Below are 19,555 nucleotides of genomic sequence, written 5' to 3' on the forward strand. Positions count from 1 at the left end.
CACAAGCCACACATATATGATGAACATTCTAACACTAAAATGACATTTTTCAGAAGGACAAATAAGGAGCAAATTAACTTAGTTTGATACCTGTTTTCTGTCTTAACAACAAACTCTTGCGAGATCTGGCAACACGAATAGGCTAAAGTCAGCTAACGTTTTCCAGTTAAATTAAATTATGCAAATATATCTTTTCATCCATTTCACTCATAGACTGTTAATATTTACAGTCTATGTGTTCACTACACTTCCAAATGAGGCCGCGCCCACTAAGGAGATAGGAAGTGTGTCCCGTTTCATACCTTTGAGGGCAGTGTGTAATGGGCTTTCTTTATTTTTTTTTATTCAGAATGTAAATGGTACAATGTCAGACATCACAAAACATCAAAAAAGACAGTTAAGACTAAAAAAACAGAAAGGAGATGAAGAAAAAGTAAAAAAAAATAGACAGCATTTTAAAATATTATATCATCACAAAATAATTGGTAATAATGATGTATGGTAGATACAATTTTCTTATTATTAACATGTTCAAGAGACTGCATTAAAATAAAAAAATATATATCAGAAAAACTTTTAGATTAGATTAAACTTTATTGTCATTGTGCAGATTACAAGTACAAAGACAACAAAATGCAGTTTGCCTCTAACCAGAAGTGCAAAAAAGCAGAAAGGTGCAATGTGATATACAAGTATAGACAGGTGGTGCATAGGCAGGACAAGAAATATATTGCAGTGTTATAAGAGAAGAATAAATATGGCTATGTAATATGAACAATGTATGAACAACATGTACAGATATGTGCAATGTAGTAGCAGTGACATTACAGTAATAGTAGTAAGAATAATGTAGATATATGCAGTGTATTAGCAGAATATGCGGCCAGCAACGCAAAAGCAGCGAGCAAAACTCTTCACTGTCATTGAAAACAATAACAAAAGCCGCCCAGGCTGCCAAAACGCACTCTGTGTGATCGGGGCCTAATCTTCTCAATTATTTATTCATAGACATACATTCCGTAGTAGAAGAAACAATATGAAAATGTGATGTAGCGATGGCTAATGTATGCACGTTTTTGTGACGCCATGACGCACCGTGTGCGTCAAATACGGATGTAAACGCTACTCAGTTCACGTGGAGGGAAAACCGTTTTCTTAAAACATTCATGGGGTAAACCAAAACCGACGATGGCACCGATACTGGAGCGTTTTATCAGCCCGGGAAAAGGTAACGGTCTTCGGACGACAACCAGGATCAAGAGAGGAGAGCTGGTTTACTCTGCCGAGCCGCTGGCGTGCTGTGTGTCCAACAAACTGGCCAGAGATGTCTGCCACCACTGCTTCACACGGTTAGACCCGGTTTTATTATACATCCATGGGTGTGACAGGCTGCGATACTAGCATCCTGCTTTCAACAGTAAAATCTGCTCGGTAGTTCAATATTCTGTAGGCTACAGAGTAGGTGTTTTGAAGGAAGTGTGGTGAATAAGCACATGTTTCTGGCTCATGTCCGATGTAGAGAAAGTAGACTCACGTCGTTTGGTATGTCTGCTGTCATCTTGAATGTGTACCATACTCTTTATATAAACAATCTGGTATATAGCCTAGGTGTTGGTGTTTGCATGCAGCTAAGGAATTTATGGAGTTATGGTTTCTTACTGCAAGTACAATGGTAGATGCAACTAAGTTCTTTAACTGGTCACTAGATGGCGCCATTGCTCTTTCATGGTTTCATTGGTAGAAAGAAGGCAAAAGTAACAATTCAATGCTCTGTGGATTACAGACAAGTATTTGAAACTGTCAGCTATAGAGCTGACATATTATTGCAATTATACAAATTTAACAGTAATATATGTGTAAATATGATGATTAATAATGACAACCTGCAGACCTTACTGTGAGCAGTTTCATCTGCACATACAGTATGTGGGTGACTGGCTTATTCTAGTAAAAGTAGCTCTTAGTGAAACTGAATGTCATCGTGGAGACCATTGCTCGGAAAACAATTGCTCCTCTATTAAGTTATTTTTATGTACAAGGGCTGGATGCAAGGCCAAAACTAAGTTTACTTTTGGATATATGATTATTTGTTACATTGATCAAGATACAATATCAAGTGATATAGGCCTTAAACTGCATCCTGCTTTATTACCTACATGTTGAAGCCTTGTTTTGAAGAGGGACCCTGTGTCATAATCTAGTTTCAAGAATTGTATTATTTCTGTGAATATTGTACTTGCATGGTGCATATTCCTAACGCAGGCTTAATGGGGGGCCCTATAGCAGGTCATTTGGCCATGTAGGCCCACTGTGTGAGCATGTCAATGTGTCTGCTGCCATACTATTTACACCATGCTACTGTGTTATCTCTCTAATATATCTGGTAGTATGAAGCCATGTTGGCTTGAAACAATTTTGCAAATCAGTGACCAGGATATCATTCTGACAGTATTTTTATATGATGTTTCATATATATATATTTTTTAAATATTATATCATTGCATTGAAGTAACTATTTGTCAGGTATTTGTTTTGTTGGAATACCCTGTGTTTTTTGTTTTTTTTAATTATTATCTATAAACAGTTTTCTGAATTGATTTTTCAAGAAAGTTTACTATATCATAACTTAAAATGAAATAAAACTGTGGTTATGTATATTTATTATCGCCCACTCCTGCTGTTGAGACACTCTGAATGTAGCAGAGCTATACAGTGTAGCCCTTTTTTGCCTTGATGTGGTGATTCGTGCTTTGTTTTATCTCATTTGCTCGTGATATTTGTCCAGCTGGATGCTTATTAGCAGCACTGCTGCTTTCTCTACTGTAGCCAAACCCACTTCATCAAGCTAAAAAGATGTATGTGAATTTAATGAGGCCGGTAAGGAGAATTACAGTATGACAGAGTATGTGCTGGTTTCTGTTGCATGAACTGCAAGGTGAATGAAGGGTAAATTCCTGTGGGCTACATACAGTATACGAGCCCCGATAGCAAATGGAAGATGATTAATGAGAGCAGTTAATGCAGATGGCCTCTGTCAGAATATAAAGATGTAACTCGTGTTCAGATTTGATTGATATGATATTTGATATTGATATCTACAATATCTGATGATGTACACTGTCAAGTGTCAGATCCTTAATCTGTCATGTTTTCATGTTGAGTCTGGCTCAGGGCTGTAGAGGATTTGGAAGGTTTGTCAAATAGACGCCCCCTGATCTGTATTTTAAAAAGACATGAGAGAAACAAGAAAGTAAAGAGGATGGATGTTTGATGAGACATGATGATGAGAGTAAAGGTGAAGATCATGAAAAATGTATTAACAATAAGAAAGCAGAGGGAGAGACAGACGCATTTACTGTAATAAAGAGAGAAAATGGCCAATAACGTGTGTATGTGTACTTGTATAGCTTTCCCAGTCAGTGCTCAGTTCATTTAGCCCTGAACAACATCCACTTTATCCACTGATAAGCAGTTATTAATTATTTATCCTCAGCTGTCCAAGGTCCCCTGAGAAATGCTTCACCCTCTACTACTGGAGGACTGTTGCTATGCGGTATTAGGTGCTGTGTGTTTTTCCTCTCTCAATCACTGGAATGTAAGCTTAGTAATTGTGTCTGGGTAAAGAATAGCTAACAAATGCCCAGCAGGGATGTAAATGTGGAGAATTGCTGCTGCATGAAGTAACAGCAGGGCGGTATTGTTTATTCTTTGTTATTGTGATTTAATTCCCTATACACACTGTCAGTTAGAGTATCAAAACTAGAGTGACGTTAATGCATCTGTGTCTCTCACACTCTTGAATAATAATTGTACGAAGGTAAAAATCTTTCACATACTCCCAATATTGACTATTTTCCCACTATTACTAAAATTCCTAGTCGTCATAATGCCCTTTGTTGTGGTGATATGGTTTATAAAACCAACTCCCACATGATTAATATGAAGATGTCCGTTGTTTCAACTGCTAATTCCACCCCACAAAAAAACGAGTTGTTGAGTTGCCTTAAGTTATCTGATTAATGACTGTTTTTAAGTCATTTTCAGCCATGCTAGCGTCATGGCTCAAGGGATGGCTCGGACACGTGATGAGTCTGTCGGTCGGTCTACCACTTTGGCCCCTAAAATAAAATACCTCACACACAGTTTTCAGACTGCTGGCTACAAGCAATATAACTTGACACACATTCAATATCTCAAAAAACACATCACCCTGTCAAGATAGAGTAATTATAACTACAGAAATCAATAATAAATGTGTTTGTGCCGCCACTAAATTACATTATTTCTCTATGTGCTTGGGCTAAATAGAGGGAATTGTATGTGTGTGGGAAATAAGATGGAGGCCACGTTGTGCAGAGTATGATCATGTTTTTGAGATATTGAATAAGTGTCATGGCTACATCTGCTTGCCTTGTGGCTGACACTCATCAACCTGTGTCAGAATGTCTTTTGCACATATTGTATTGATTTGATATCAGTGAGAGATCTGTAAGTTATGTTGGTGTCACAAAAACAGTTGTAGACTGAACGGTGGACACACACACGCACGCACGCACAGCCCAAGGCAGAGATTGGTCTCAGAGATGTGAAGTGTGTTTTCCTGTTTTCACTAAAGCACAATTACTCTCACAGCATGACTGAGTGTTGAAGAATGTGTGCGAATCTGTGAGCGTGCATTTATTTGTGTGCCTGTATCTCATTGCAAGAACAACAGAGAGATGTGGGTTTGCGTGTGTGTGTGTTTGTGCAGGAAATGAGCAGGTGGGGGGGGGGCATCAAAGATTAATAATTACAGGCCTTGAAGGCTGTATGTAAGTAATGACTGATTGGAGTACACACACACACCCACCCACCCCTCAGGAGGATTCAAGTCGTCAGAGGTCAACAAAAAACTATTATCAGAGGTTCTTAGACTCAGAGAGCGAGGAGGGGGTGATAAGAGATAATAGAGGAACAAAGACAGGAAAAAAAGGAAAAATATTTTCTTATAGTCGGAGTACAATTCCGTACCATTTCAAAAGGGTTAAAACAACAAACAACTTCTGTATTGCTTGCTAATTAATTAAGAAACATGGTGTAACAATCTCTGTGCATGTCCTAAGTCAGGTGAGGGTGGTGGGAGGGAGGACGGTATTCTAGCCCCACGGGAGGAAGACAACATTATCTCTGTCAGATGAAGTCTTTGTATTTGACACCAATCTCTCACTCACTGTCTCTTTGGCACCACACAGAAACACACACACACACACACACACACTGCAGAACAGTGCAAAAAACAAAACATCTAACACTTTTGTCCTATTTATAGCGAGAACCTTTTGATTGAAAGTTGGATGAACCAATTTCCAAAGGGTCTTCATTATTTCAAAGAACATAAGAAGTATTGACAGGCGGTAGACTCAAGAGTTTTGTTCTAATTTCAGCTGGATGTAAAAATGCCTGTTAGAGCGAAGCTGCACTTACATGCACAATAAAAAGTGCAAAACAAGGCAACAGCAGAAAAGGCAAACCTTACAGATCGTGACACTGCCTTTCCAACCAATCAGTAAAAATATGTATTTTATGTAATTATTTCAATTATATCGGTAATGTTGAAGATTTTAGAACCTTGGGGTGGGATGCAACTTTTTATTAGTTTTTGAGATCAAATGCACACATAAATGCATGGAGACTTAGATTATGTCACAGCCATTTTCTCCAGTGTGTGAACTCAAAACTGATTTGTTTTCAGCGCATGTTATTCATGTGTTGTATTTGACTTCAAGGGCCCGTGTCTAACCCTGATCTCTGAGTTGATTTACCCTGAGATGGGAAACTCTTGAGTTTTCGGTTCCAGAACAGCCGATTCAAGTTGGTTCAATCGACTCAGAGTAGGTTCACTCAGAGTTAAGCGTGTGCGCCACCACAATAAAAAGGCAGCATGAATGGGAGCCATGATTCTACGATTCACCATGGTAACAACCACAAACAAACCGGTCGGCGGAACTACTCATGCGCGCATATCGGCGAGTTTGAATATATATTTTGTCAAAAAAAGCAACACGGCTGCTGCTGCAAAATGGCGAAAATTGTTGTGGGAGAAAATTGCTGCTGGAGTCAATGCGTGAGCTCTAATATAGTGTATTCATTTCATATTTAATCACAGGTAACCTATAATATTACAGGTGGAAACTGGAATGGTAGTAGGCTACACCTATAATTTCATTTAGGTGCAATACTGCGGGTGAAAAAGTAAACTACTACTAATCCCATTCTGAAGCTGCGGCACCATGTCATTAACAGAATTATGATTTACAATCATTTATTTCTTTTTAATGTCTCTAACTGGTTTGTGTCCAGGGAACGCCACAAAAACGTTTAAAAAATGTTTCAGAGCGAGTCACACTGTTCTGACGGCGCTTTGCTACAGTGGCTTTACTAATGTGCTCCGCATCAACAATGTTGTAAAGAAAATTGCCGTTTGCAAAAAAACGTAATGCGACACAAAGAAAGCATACAGTGGACGGCAGTCTGCAACGTTACAGCGTAGCCACGTGGCGTGTTATCGCGAGGCTACGGTTGGGTTTAGGAAAAGAAGAAACGGTTGAAAACGGTTGGGATTAGGAAAAGAACAAACGTGGAAAGGAAACGTCACACGCGGGACGCGATCCCCGCTCTTCGGGGTGAAAGTCTCATGTACACGTTTACAGGAATGTGTTCGTATGATATCGTACGAAAACGTATGCACAACAATTCGTGTGATATCCTCCGAAATTACGGCGCCAGCCGGCCAGTCACATGACAGTGAAGTTTACCGGCATAAGTAGTTAAGCCAACTTTACTAGCAAAAGTTTATATCGTGCCATGCTATTATCCTCCGTTGCTCTGTGTACAATGATGCAGCTAAAAAATGTGTCGTGATTCAACTGACAAAATGGGAGTCCACTCGAGGGCTTCCTGACTGGTGGTTATAATCACTGACGTTTAGGAGACAGCCGTGATGTTTATGAAGCAGATTCATAAAACATTGGGACCGGCTGATATTTTTTAAACCTTTTGAATTTGAGCTATAATTCGTGCCCACTCATCTTTTCATTGATTTCATGTCTACAATTTGCTTCACGCTTTGTCTGACCACACCTTTAGGGAGCTCTTTACTGTTGTATGTATGTTCTACACACTTGCGCATTTCTACACACTTGAGTGTATTTTCACACACTGACTCACATTGCAGTGTGTATGAGTACATAACACATTTTATCTCGTGCTTATGCATCCATCCTCTGCCCGCTCGCTCGCTCTCACACACACACACACACACACACTGATAAGAGTGTATGGGTGCACTGGTATATGAAGCATACAGATTACTACTTTAGATGCAGTTAGACGAGCCGACAGAAAGAGGAGCTGAAGCAGATGAGAGGAGGGAAACAGTTCAAAAGGCGAGTCAGCACTCCTCCTTTCCCTTGTTGCCTCCTCTCAATTTATCCTCCCATCTGCTACTTCTGACATCTATGTCTTCCTTCCCTCTTTCCACAGTGTTTCTTCCCATCTGCTTTCCTTCTCTTCTCATTCTCCCTGTTTTTCCTCACCCTTCTCTTCCACCATCTCCTCATTCCTCATTTTTCAGATACATTTTTTGTCCCATCTGCCTCTGCTCTTTCCCTGCCTCATTCCTGATGTAGATTATTTTGCTTGCATCTGCTTCTCACTCCTCCTCCCCTCTGTTCTCCATCTCCCTCTAGTTTTCTCTGCCTCCTGCAGTTAAGATACCCAGGTGTCTCAAAACATCTTGGTGTTGGCAAAACACTTGGTATTCATCAAGCAAAACATCTGCGTGTATCGTTTTTAACCTCACTTGTGAGGACCGCACATCTTTACAGAAAGTTTTATGTCGGCTCACACAAGGATGAACATTTTAATTTTTTTTGGGGTGGTGTGGCTTATTGGAACACATTTCATGAAAGTTTGTATTTTTCCAGGAAGTGCAGAACCTTCAGTGTTGATCTGTTTGTTCCTAGTAGACATTTGAATAAAAGACTCCATGTGGATTCACATTATTCCACTGATCTTAGACGGTGCATCTGTTACTTGTAAATGCTAATGTCTCAAACCTACAGGGCAAAAAGCTAAAACATAATGTAAGCCCTATGTGGACAAGATTAGTTTTCTGAATGACGTATAAGATAAAATTATTAACATATGATTTCAGTCTTTCATGTTCTCATTCGGAAAAGATGTAAATCACTGTTGTCCGTGACCATTCTGGATGAGGTCTCTCCCTTCAGTTAAATATTGATAAGACAGAACATTTAATTATTGGTTGTGATGGCAATCCTTAAGATCGTTGACATTCACTTGGCTCCTATTGGAGTGTAGTTCTGAGTTTAGTATTTTTGTGGATTCTTGTTTGCATTTCAATCAGCATATCACAAAACTGGCATAATCAATGCTTCTTTTAAAAGAAAATAGAGCAAAGTTCAGATCTACTGTTTCTTTCTAGGACACCAAGGACGTTATGCCTTTATCACAGCCCACTCAGATCATTAATCCTCTTTTTACTTGCACAACTAAGTCAAATTTAAATTCAGGTTGTTCAGAATTCAGCTGTCAGGCTTTTAACTGAGATCAAACCACATCTCATCCTATTTCTCCTGGTTTATTCTCTTTACTCTGGTTCTGGTATGTTTTAGAATAGCTTTTAAAATTATTTAATACGCTGCATGGAAGAGCTCCAATGCATATCCATATCCAATACTTAAGCTATACATACACTAACATTAAGTCCTTTTTATATGTCTCACACCGATGAAAAAATCTAAAAGAAAACGATAGCTGTGATGCAAGTATAGCCCCTAAACTGTGGAATAACTAACAGTACAATATGTCAGAATGCTGAATCCCAACTGTTAATTTTTTCTGGTTTTGCATTTGTTGTCTATCAGATTTTAGCTTTTGCATTAACCAGATTTTACTAGATTATTGCATGTTTTAGCTTTATGTTTGAATTTTCTACTTGATACATAGAATGTTGTAGGGTTTGATTCAATCAAGTTAAATACCAAAGAAAAGATCTAACCTACATAGAGTATACTAATGTTTTCTGATAATGTGTACTGATAAACAGTACAAAAACACAAAACATACTCTTCTTTTCATAGGTAGTTATTCCCTTAAGGCTATATTTTGTGTGCAAGTTTGTATAGGCGCATGTACTCATCAAGATGATAATAAAGCCATAAGGATATTCGTCACATATGAGTCCCCTCAGGTGTCAATGAATCATCCTCTAAACAACCATTAACAACCCAGCAAGGGTTCCAGGATGGCTGTGGATGCAGCACAGCTGGCTGCCATCTCTGTCTCTCACTCACACAGACACACAGGCAGCAGTGCTTTGCATGCCAGGCACTAATCTACACTAAACTTGTGTGTTAATGTGTAGCTGTGCTGTGGATGCCTGCAGTGCAGTGTACTGAGTGGTTCAGTTCTGGGCAGGTTGCTTTACTAACAAAGCATAGATGCAACACTAGATGGCAGTAGTGCCCCTTCAGGAAGCTTGTTTGTTAAAGGTGCACTATGAGCATTGAGATATATATATATATATATATATATATATATATATATATATATATATATATATATATATATATATATATATATATATATATATATATATATAAAAATGGACCAACAGATCCCGTTGCTCTGGACGGAGACCAGTGAAGGCCATTAGAAGCACTTCCGGTGATGGCTAGCGTTACTGCGCAGCCTCCAACTGAGCTTGAAGACGTAAATGTGACGTGAGCAACGTGTCTGAAAGTTGTAAGTCTTCTGGTAGTTGTGCCAAGAGAAATCTCAATCATTCCGACTCTTGCAGAGACGGTGATCGTAGGTATATGTAAGGAGATAACATAGGCACAGGCAAATTATTGCTAACTAAAATGCTAGTTAACATTAGTAATTACACTTAAACAGCTAATGTGAGACGAAACTGCCTGCGCGCTTCTCCTGTACTGTACGGTAATTTCTCTACTGTGCGACAGTAAGTCGCGTGGTTATGACACAATTGTTAGCCTATTTTTACAAAAACGCCTGCTACGGAGCCATAACGTGAGGTACAAGGTAATGGAGCCTATTATACATTGTCGTGTTTCTTTAGAAATAAACAATGGACAAATAGTCTTTAAACGCTTTAGATGTAAAGTTATTCGCTGTCAAAGTGGCACCAAAATGAATGGCAGTCAATGGAATGCTAATGGGAGGTGATGGCTTGGTAGCAAAATAAAATGGCGCCATAGGAGCTACGCGGTCTGAGGAGAAGCTTACCCCCTTGACTATGAGTTCCTGCATGGTCACTTCTGTTGACGTTCCAAGTAAATTCCAAACAAAACAAAGCAAGCTCGCCCCTCCCCCCCATGTTTCCGTAACTGTCGTGACTAACTGACTAAAGGCTGTTTTATGCTTCTGCATCGAATCGATGGCGTACCCCCGCAGACCCCTCTGCGTCTACGCCGGACCCTACGCTGTAGCCTGACGTGCACCCCAAGGGCGTAAATCCCAGGGGGGTCGGGGGGGTCAGGACTCCTCTCCCCCCCCCCCCCTCCATCTAAGGGTTATCCCCCCCTAGAAATATCATTAAAACAATGCTGTGTATTGTAAATAACATAATGATGTATACTTAAAATATCTGTGTAAGTAGTAAAACAATACAAACCCCAAAAAATGCTTTTTAAGAAACATTTTGAGTTCCCCCTCCCTTGCCTCACAGTGGTTTGGTCCACTGCCTGCTGTACGTCAGGATCTGCCCTCGACTCACATTCTCATCGGGTAGTGACAGGAATGTAGTAAGTAAGCGGTTCAAGGCTGTTTTATTCACATTAAACATCGGATGAAGTTTTTCTTTTCTCAAATAGAAATGATGCTGAGTAATTAATGAATTAGTCATGACAAAATGTTCGCTATGTTAGTGTAATATAATGTAGCCTAGCTTGTTTAATAGCTTGTTGGATAGAAATGCACCCACTACAACTAACTTTACCACGGCGATAAGCCTAACGTTATGTGTGTGAACTGACATTAGGGTTAATATTAAAGATCTACAGTTGTGTTTTGCTCAATATGAAGTTAAGTGGCTGATCAGTTAAATATATATCCTCTGTCCCAGAAGAAACCTAATATTTATGTGGAGGACGCAAGATCATTTTAGAATTATAATATGACTGCATGGTGAACCTATGAACCTAACTCATATTTAGACATCTGACGTTAAAGATTTGTGTGTTGTTGTTGCCCAGATAAAATGACAGAGAAAAGAAAAATGGACATAAGATCCTTTTTCAGTAGGCCTACACCAAAACGCCAAGTAAGTACAATAATCCTCATATCAAGACAATTTTGTAACATCTTTATAAAAATGGGTGCTTATGAAAATACTAACTATGTCACAGGCAAAGGAGACAGAAAGAACTGAGGAACAGGGAGACCAGGGACAGTCAGGTGTAGAGTCTCACGTAAGTGTGTTGAGCTTAGTTCATATTTTTGGAGGTGTGTGGCTGTCAGGGTGAGCAGATGAGCTTTACTAGTGGCTCACTAATTTACATTATGATCAGCTAATTTAACAAGTGTACAAAAGTATTTCTTTTATATGGGGAAACTTTTTCAAAATAAGTCATTATGTTTTAAGGTATTTTTGTGGCTTGATTGTAAACAACTTAAAAATAAATACATGGTTTTAAAGAAGAATATTTTGGTCAATTTAGTCAGCTTTTTCATTGAATTGAGAAACACTGAAAAGAAGGATAATGGTACAGTCTCCATGCTACACTAATGATAGTATTAAAGTTTTCCTCTGTGTACACGTCCCCTACGAGTATAATTGTGGCTGTATTATTTGTGTCCCCTTCAAAAATTGCTCTTCAGAAATGTTATGTTTATTGTCCCCCCCCCCTACTGTTAGATCAGATTTACGCCCATGCGTGCACCTCTCGAAAAATTTAACTAGATGTCCCAGAGACGCACGTCGCTCGGCCGTGGCTTGGTAGCGTTGCATTTCCCCTGACTCATTTCCTGGTTCTCCTTCTCCATAAACAACATGAAATCAAGGAGAGAGTTAACTTTTCCCACCTTGGTCAGAAAACACAGGGGAGACGCTTTGTTTCTCTCACTATGACTCTAGAGTCGGTACTCGCTCCGAAGCTAATCACCGTCACTCTCTCACTTCTCCCTCGCTCTACCACACCCTATGACCTATCTAACCCTTAAGACCAATACAAAAAGGATTTTTAGAAATGTTGGCCAACTGAAAAGTATGAACATGAAAAGTATGAGCATGTACAGCACTCAATACTTAGTTGGGGCTCCTTTTGCCTGAATTACTGCAGCAATGCGGCGTGGCATGGAGTCGATCAGTCTGTGCCACTGCTCAAGTGTTATGAGAGCCCAGGTTGCTCTGATAGTGGGCTTCAGCTCTGCATTGTTGGGTCTGGCGCATCGCATCATCCTCTTCACAATACCCCATAGATTTTCTATAGGGTTAAGGTCAGGCGAGTTTGCTGGCCAATTAAGAACAGGGATACCATGGTCCTTAAACCAGGTACTGGTAGCTTTGGTACTGTGTGCAGGTGCCAAGTCCTGTTGGAAAATGAAATCTGCATCTCCATAAAGTTGGTCAGCAGCAGGAAGCATGAAGTGCTCTACAATTTCCTGGTAGACGGCTGCGTTGACCCTGGACCTCAAAAAACAGTGGACCAACACCAGCAGATGACATGGCACCCCAAACCATCACTGACTGTGGAAACTTTACACTGGACTTCAAGCAAAGTGGATTCTGTGCCTCTCCTCTCTTCCTCCAGACTCTGGGACCTTGATTTCCAAAGGAAATGCAAAATTTACTTTCATCAGAGAACATAACTTTGGACCACTCAGCAGCAGTCCAGTCCTTTTTGTCTTTAGCCCAGGTGAGATGCTTCTGACGCTATGTCTTGTTCAAGAGTGGCTTGACACAAGGAATGCGACAGCTGAAACCCATGTCTTGCATACGTCTGTGCGTGGTGGTTCTTGAAGCACTGACTCCAGCTGCAGTCCACTCTTTGTGAATCTCCCCCACATTTTTGAATGGGTTTTGTTTCACAATCCTCTCCAGGGTGCGGTTATCCCTATTGCTTGTACACTTTTTTTCTACCACATCTTTTCCTTCCATTCGTCTCTCTATTAATGTGCTTGGACACAGAGCTCTGTGAACAGCCAGCCTCTTTAGCAAGGCAAAAGCAACCTTTTGTGTCTTGGCCTCCTTGTGCAAGGTGTCAATGGTCGTCTTTTGGACAGCTGTCCAGTCAGCAGTCTTCCCCATGATTGTGTAGCCTACAGAACTAGACTGAGAGACCATTTAAAGGCCTTTGCAGGTGTTTTGAGTTAATCAGCTGATTAGAGTGTGGCACCAGGTGTCTTCAATATTGAACCTTGTCACAATATTCTAATTTTCTAGATACTGAATTTATTATAATTATAATCATCAAAATTAAAAGAAATTAACACGTAACAGTTCAATTATAAGAAATATATCAGTCTGTGTGGAATGAATGTATAAATTATACAAGTTTCACTTTTTTAATGGAATTACTGAAATAAATCAACTTATTCATGATATTCTAATTATATGACCAGCACCTGTAAACATCAGGCCACTTACGTAGGCTACGGCGAAAGCTCTGCGTGGAGCCTCCGCAGGACCATAAAAAGTCATGACTAACTGACTAACTGTCACTAACCCCCACCCCCTCCCCCAACCATCTTGTCGGTGATTGGCTGGAATGGTTTGTTGTATTTTGGTGCACAGCCTGTGCCTCTAGTGTTTGTTTGACGTTTACGACCCCTGTGTTGTCTCCCGAGACCGGGCTTTTTCACAGTGTATTCAGGGGGCAGGCAGCTAGCGGATCAAGGAGAGATGCCTACGATTTGAGACAAAAATTAAATCGCGCAGGAACTCATAGTGCACCTTTTTAAATGCTCATGTTTACATTCTCTTACATTTACTTTGCAATACAAGGCAGTAGCAATGCTGGCAAGACAGATTACGTGCTGGAATTGGCTTTGCTGCATGAGGAAGAGCTAAGTTGTCCAGCAGTTGTGTTCACTTTCAACAAACGAGAAGTGGCTCAAGCAGACCAGACACAGGTTTCTTTATAACCTCAGCTGTGAAGTGCAGTTCTAGTTTTCTATTATTCTTCAACCATTCTGAAGGCATCATTAATGTTGCTGTTGATGTATGTTAATATTTGTAGGTAATTTACCTACCATACATATATACTCACACACCATTACCTGTCACGTGGGAGTGAGTTGTACCATGCTATGTTGGCCACTCAGCCTGGAAATGAGAATTCACTCAGGCCGGACTGGACAGCCCAGAAAAGAGGACCCCTAATTATTCTCACACACACACACACACACACACACACACACAATAAAATCTCTCTCATGGCAGCAGCTAGTACTCACGGGAAATTAATTACCATGCTACACACACCCACACCAACAGAGACATGCTGAGGTAGGCCTAATTAGGTGTCTGATAGCATAGACTTAACACAAATGACCACATATACACACATGTGAGTGCACACATCTGTGCTGTTGCATATCAATGCGGAAAATCTGCATCTTTCAGTCACTTCCTCTACTGTCTGGTGACAGTTTTATGTTCTTTACTCTTGTTTTTCTCTTTTTGTTTCTTCATGATTCCCTTTCTCATTTGTCATATCATGTGTCCATGCACAAGGCCTTTATCCTTTAAAAAACAACACCTTTACAGGAGTTGATAACGAATGCATGTTTGCAACTTAAGAATTGTGTAGTTGGCAAGGTTAAAAAAAAAGATACTGCTTTTGTTTTAAGGAGGAAAACAAGAAAGGAAAAACAGAAGGCACAGTAGTATACATACTATACGATGTACCTAATATAAAATACTTGTCTAATTTATCTCACAGACTTCTTTTTAAAACTTGTTTCATAATTATATGAAAAAAAGTTTGTCTTTTATATTTTTAGAACATGCACTACTTTGGCATATTTAGAGGTAGATCATGTTTAATTTGAACAAAATAACATGACGTTAAAGCATTCAGGTTTCTCTATTAGAAAAGGGATTCATTGTCTTTGCAATAGGTGATGTTATGTATCTAATGGCTCTCTGCTTTTTGTCTCTGAGAAAATACATGGCGCTCCTTGTCCTGGCCATAGACTGGGATTGTAATAATTACAGTGATCTTGATTAGGGCTACAACTAACAGTTATTCACATTAGTCAGTAAATCAAATGTAAAAAAAAAGAAGTAAAATGCTCATCTTATTTCACCAGATCATTATTAATAACTAATAATTGCTAATTATTTTGTCCAACCGACAGTCAACAATCCAACAAAATTCCATTTAAAATGAAAACGTAAAATAAAATATAAAGCACAATAAAGCAGCAAGCCCTTATTTTTTCTGGATCCAGCAAATGTTTGCAATTTTTGCTCGGTACACGACTTAAGCGGTTAATTGATCATCCAAACTGTTAGTTGTGGTGGTGTGATAACGGTTAAGTTTTGAAATAAAGATATTTTGAGTGTGTGGGATATAAGAGTCATCGACAAAGGCACGAAAGAGAGAATGACCCAATGACTATGTTCAGGGGGGGGAAAAGAGGAAAAAAAGAACATAAGAGAGTATGACATGAAGAGGAGGGGCTGCAGAGGGAGAGTGGGAGACTGTCTATTTTTTAATTCTGCATGTTCCTAATGAAACCCATCTAATGTTATTCATGAGTTTTCCTTGTGTGCCCGCAGTCCAACCATGGACCTGCCATCCAGAAGACCAACACTTCACACAAAATCTGACACAAAGGGAGAAGAAGGGCAAAAAAAGGCAGTGGAAAGAAAGTGAGAGGGAAATAAAGGGGTGAAGAGAGGGAGGGAGATGACAGAGGAAAACAGGGAACATAAAAGAGAACATGGCTGAGGATGAGACAGATGGGCTTCATGGGAGAAATTATAATCTTTGTATAAAAATGAGTATTGTTATTAAACAAAGTATGTTTCTTTTGCATACTAATGAACTGACGAAGACTGAGGTAGTTCATATCTTTCTTGCCGTCTTTTCCAGATTATTTTGATCCATCTTGCTCTGTTGTTGCTTTCCACATCTATATTTGGACTATGTTAAATCAGTGTGTGCATCATACTATGTGAACTGTAGCAGCATATGTTCTGAACTCTTGTTGGTTATCGCCTAGAGGCCAGAACAGAGTCGTCTCTGTGTATTTGAATAAAGGAATAATGTGTGTGAACTGCACAAAATGTGTGTGGGTGTTTGCTTACTGATTCACTCTGAAACGGGCAGTTGAAAGAACAGTTCTGAACTGTTGAACTACAAGATGTTACTATAGAAAAATGTGTTGTGGTAGTTGTTGTTGTAGTTTGAGACTTTAGTGAAATCACGTTCAGATTGGAGAGATTTAGCCAATAATCAACATTGATGTGTCACATTTCTACTGTCTTGTTCTCCTACTTGCAATGAGAAAAGTCATATAACCCTTACCGAGAGGAAATATTCAGTTTAGCCAAGATATAATCTCTCTCTCTCTCTCTCTCTCTCTCTCTCTCTCTCTCTCTCTCTCTCTCTCGTCCAGACTCGAGACGCTTTCTGTTGTCGTGGACTCGGGCTTAACTCAGGCTTTGGACTCGCCAAATATTCTAGTTTGTCTCGACCGAGTCCAGCACTATATGCTTTTGTTATAAAGTAATTTTCTCCTTCAAAACAAAACCATAGATAAAGCGCGCTTGTTCAGAAAACGGGTATCGAGATTGGTCGCCTGGCTGCGTCATATACCTCAATCATCAGGCATCAATCATTTTCATTTTGGCCACAGACACAATGTCAGTGAGTACTATGAATTCTTCAGGACAAGTAATACGTTCAAGAATATTATAATATTTTAAGTAAATAATATGGCATTATCATCTTAAAGTAGAAGATATACTGTCTCATGTCACATAAATTATAAACAGGTAATTGAGTGGTCTTGAAGAGGATTCTTTTTTTCTGTCTCGGTATTGACTGTCTCATTTGGACTCGGTCTTGACTTGGACTTAAACCTCTTTGGACTCTGTCTTGACTCGGTCTCGACTAGTCCTGGTCTTGGACTCGACAAAGGTGGACTTGACTACAGGCCTGGTTGAAGTGGATACCTTGGAAATGCTCAGAGCCTATCAACCTAAAGGCGGTCACCATAACAGTTGCTGTGGTGCAACTTTGCATTAATGTGGCTTAGTAACTACATAAACAGTATAAGACTAATGTTCCGTCTGGGTTTCTGTCTCTCTCTCTTTCTCTCCTCTGTGACTCAGTTGTTGCATCCATATTTCATTACTATAAGCCCTGATAGTAGTATTTGATATACATCTTTTGATAAAGTAATATCTTTGTTAACTCAATTTGAGAAACCTTGCAAATAAAATAACCATATGGGAATGTCTGTTTTTGGCCAATCCAGTGAGTTAGGGGCCTGGCAAATCAAGCTACTTCATCCCATTGATGCAGAAGTCCTGCACACTCAATATTGCCATAAAACTGTCCTGCTCATTGATTTACAACATTACCTACAATGGCCTGGGGTAGATTCCCCTGTAGGAACGGTATGGCAAAATCAAATTTCTATCATCATGTGGCATATATCATCAGATTGCGCATCCCTATCTGTCAGAACCGTCTTATAAATTATGTTAATTTAATGTAATTAACAAATATTGGTAACCGCTGTAGTCTGAGTGATTTTAGAGATGGCTTTTCTGATTAGACGGATGACTGTCGCTAGCTACCAGCCCAGACAGGAGTCATTTGAGAGGAGCTGTACAGCAAATTAATGTAGTGTGAAAACAGTATTGACAGTCAGTTATCATTATTTTTGTGGGCATTTTAGGCCTTTTGTTATATATAGGACAGCTGAAGATGTGAAAGGGGAGTGAAAGAGGGGGAATTACATGCAGCAAAGGGCCGCAGGTCAGAGTCGAACCCGCGGCCGCTGCGACAAGGACCGAGCCCCTGTACATGGGGTGCACGCTCTACCAGGTCAGTTATTTTAACATCATGAAGTCTTACAATTTTCATTACAAGTTAATCAATTTCTTCTTTGCCTCATGACTGACTTTTTGTATTTTTTTTGTATTTTTTTTTACAAAGGTTTTTAAGAATTCATTCATAACATTTAGATATAAGAGATATTGTGCTGTCCAACAGACAAAGAAATAAACATAATTACATTAACATTTATATACAAAATAATATACAGCAAAATCCTAACTTTTGGCAGTTTTTGACTGAAAATGATTGTTGCACTGGTACATGAATCTCCTTTCAGTGGTTAGAATAGCCCATTAGAACAATTGATTTGCCTCCCCATTAAATGTATTTTGGAAATGACTGCGCTGAGTTTTTTGTATATTGTGTTTCCAGCTCTTTTCGCTTCGTCGCATTACTTACAGCCACTTCCTCAGCATGGATTCCCACTAAAGTGCGGATCGGGCCGCATTTTTCTGTCCAAGCCTGGCCCACGTCCGACAGAGCAGTAACCTGTAGGAAGGCATGCGGAAATGTCAACAGATGAGCACATCAGCGCAACAAGCGCACGTTAACACAGGTGCGCACCTACATAATAAGCTTTTTTAAATTTAAAATGTTAAATGCCTTATCACGCTGATGTGACAGAGCCCGACCCGAACCCGAACATCATTTCTAAATATGACCGATATCACAGACATGTTCATGCATTTTACAGTCAAGCATCATAGTAGTAGTTGAGAATTGTAGCTCCTTGATATATTTAAAGATTTTATGTTTCAATAAATAATACTGGTATTTATGATATAATTCATTTTTAAGCAGATTGTGATGGTTTTTTTTACTGTACATTATTGTGGAAGTTATGGAAATCTACTGTACCTGATATCTAAATGACATATCAATGAACACAGTCTAGCTCTTTCAGCTGCCCGAGGGGCAACATTTCCCACAAAGTTAAGCATAGAACTAAAAATGGTGGTGTGGTCAGCATCAGCCTTCCTGTCTGGGATTATGGAAGATGGATCGACTTCCTGCGGCTGGCAGCTTGTGATGTGACCACACTCTTAGTGTCTGAGTTATGTTCTCAGTTCATGTGTTGAAGCTGCACAGAACCTGGCTGTGTTTGGGTCTGGCCTGCTCCTATCTGTTGTTATTGCTTTGTGTCTCATACTGCAAGCATGTGTTTCTTAAGCTGTGGGTGGTTTCCCTGTTTCTGGTTGGTCTCAACGTGACATGAATGGACCTCTGTCCTTAAGTGAGACTATGAATTTAACCATTGGTATTCAGGCTAGAAAGGTCATCGCAAATAACACACAGCGGCATAACAAGAGGGGCGGTAAGAAGTAAGGGAGGAGAAGGAGGGAGAGGAAAGCTGTAAATCACAGCAGCTAAGAGGGTGAGAAGAAGAGAACAGAATAGAGTGTGAGAATAAAGTGTGTTTTAGAAACTTGTTGAAGCCTTCGGGGGCCTCC

General features: G+C 39.7%; 1 protein-coding gene and 1 long non-coding RNA gene across 2 annotated transcripts in view; both read left to right on the forward strand.

Annotated features, from left to right (window-relative positions):
* Positions 1-1,079: 1,079 nt before the first annotated feature.
* The window catches only part of smyd3 (SET and MYND domain containing 3), a 75,214-nt gene continuing 56,738 nt past the window's right edge, over positions 1,080-19,555 (forward strand). The window contains exon 1 of the mRNA XM_078251407.1: positions 1,080-1,349. Within this exon, the coding sequence (XP_078107533.1) occupies positions 1,189-1,349 (161 nt within the window). The 5' untranslated portion in view covers positions 1,080-1,188. The remainder of the gene's footprint in view (positions 1,350-19,555) is intronic.
* LOC144518614 (uncharacterized) lies at positions 10,808-15,893 on the forward strand. Its single transcript, XR_013502017.1, has 3 exons — positions 10,808-10,829; positions 11,280-11,347; positions 15,812-15,893. It is a non-coding gene; the product is annotated as an uncharacterized LOC144518614 (long non-coding RNA).

Source organism: Sander vitreus, chromosome 1 (genome assembly GCF_031162955.1).
Source record: "Sander vitreus isolate 19-12246 chromosome 1, sanVit1, whole genome shotgun sequence".
Lineage (NCBI taxonomy): Eukaryota > Metazoa > Chordata > Actinopteri > Perciformes > Percidae > Sander > Sander vitreus.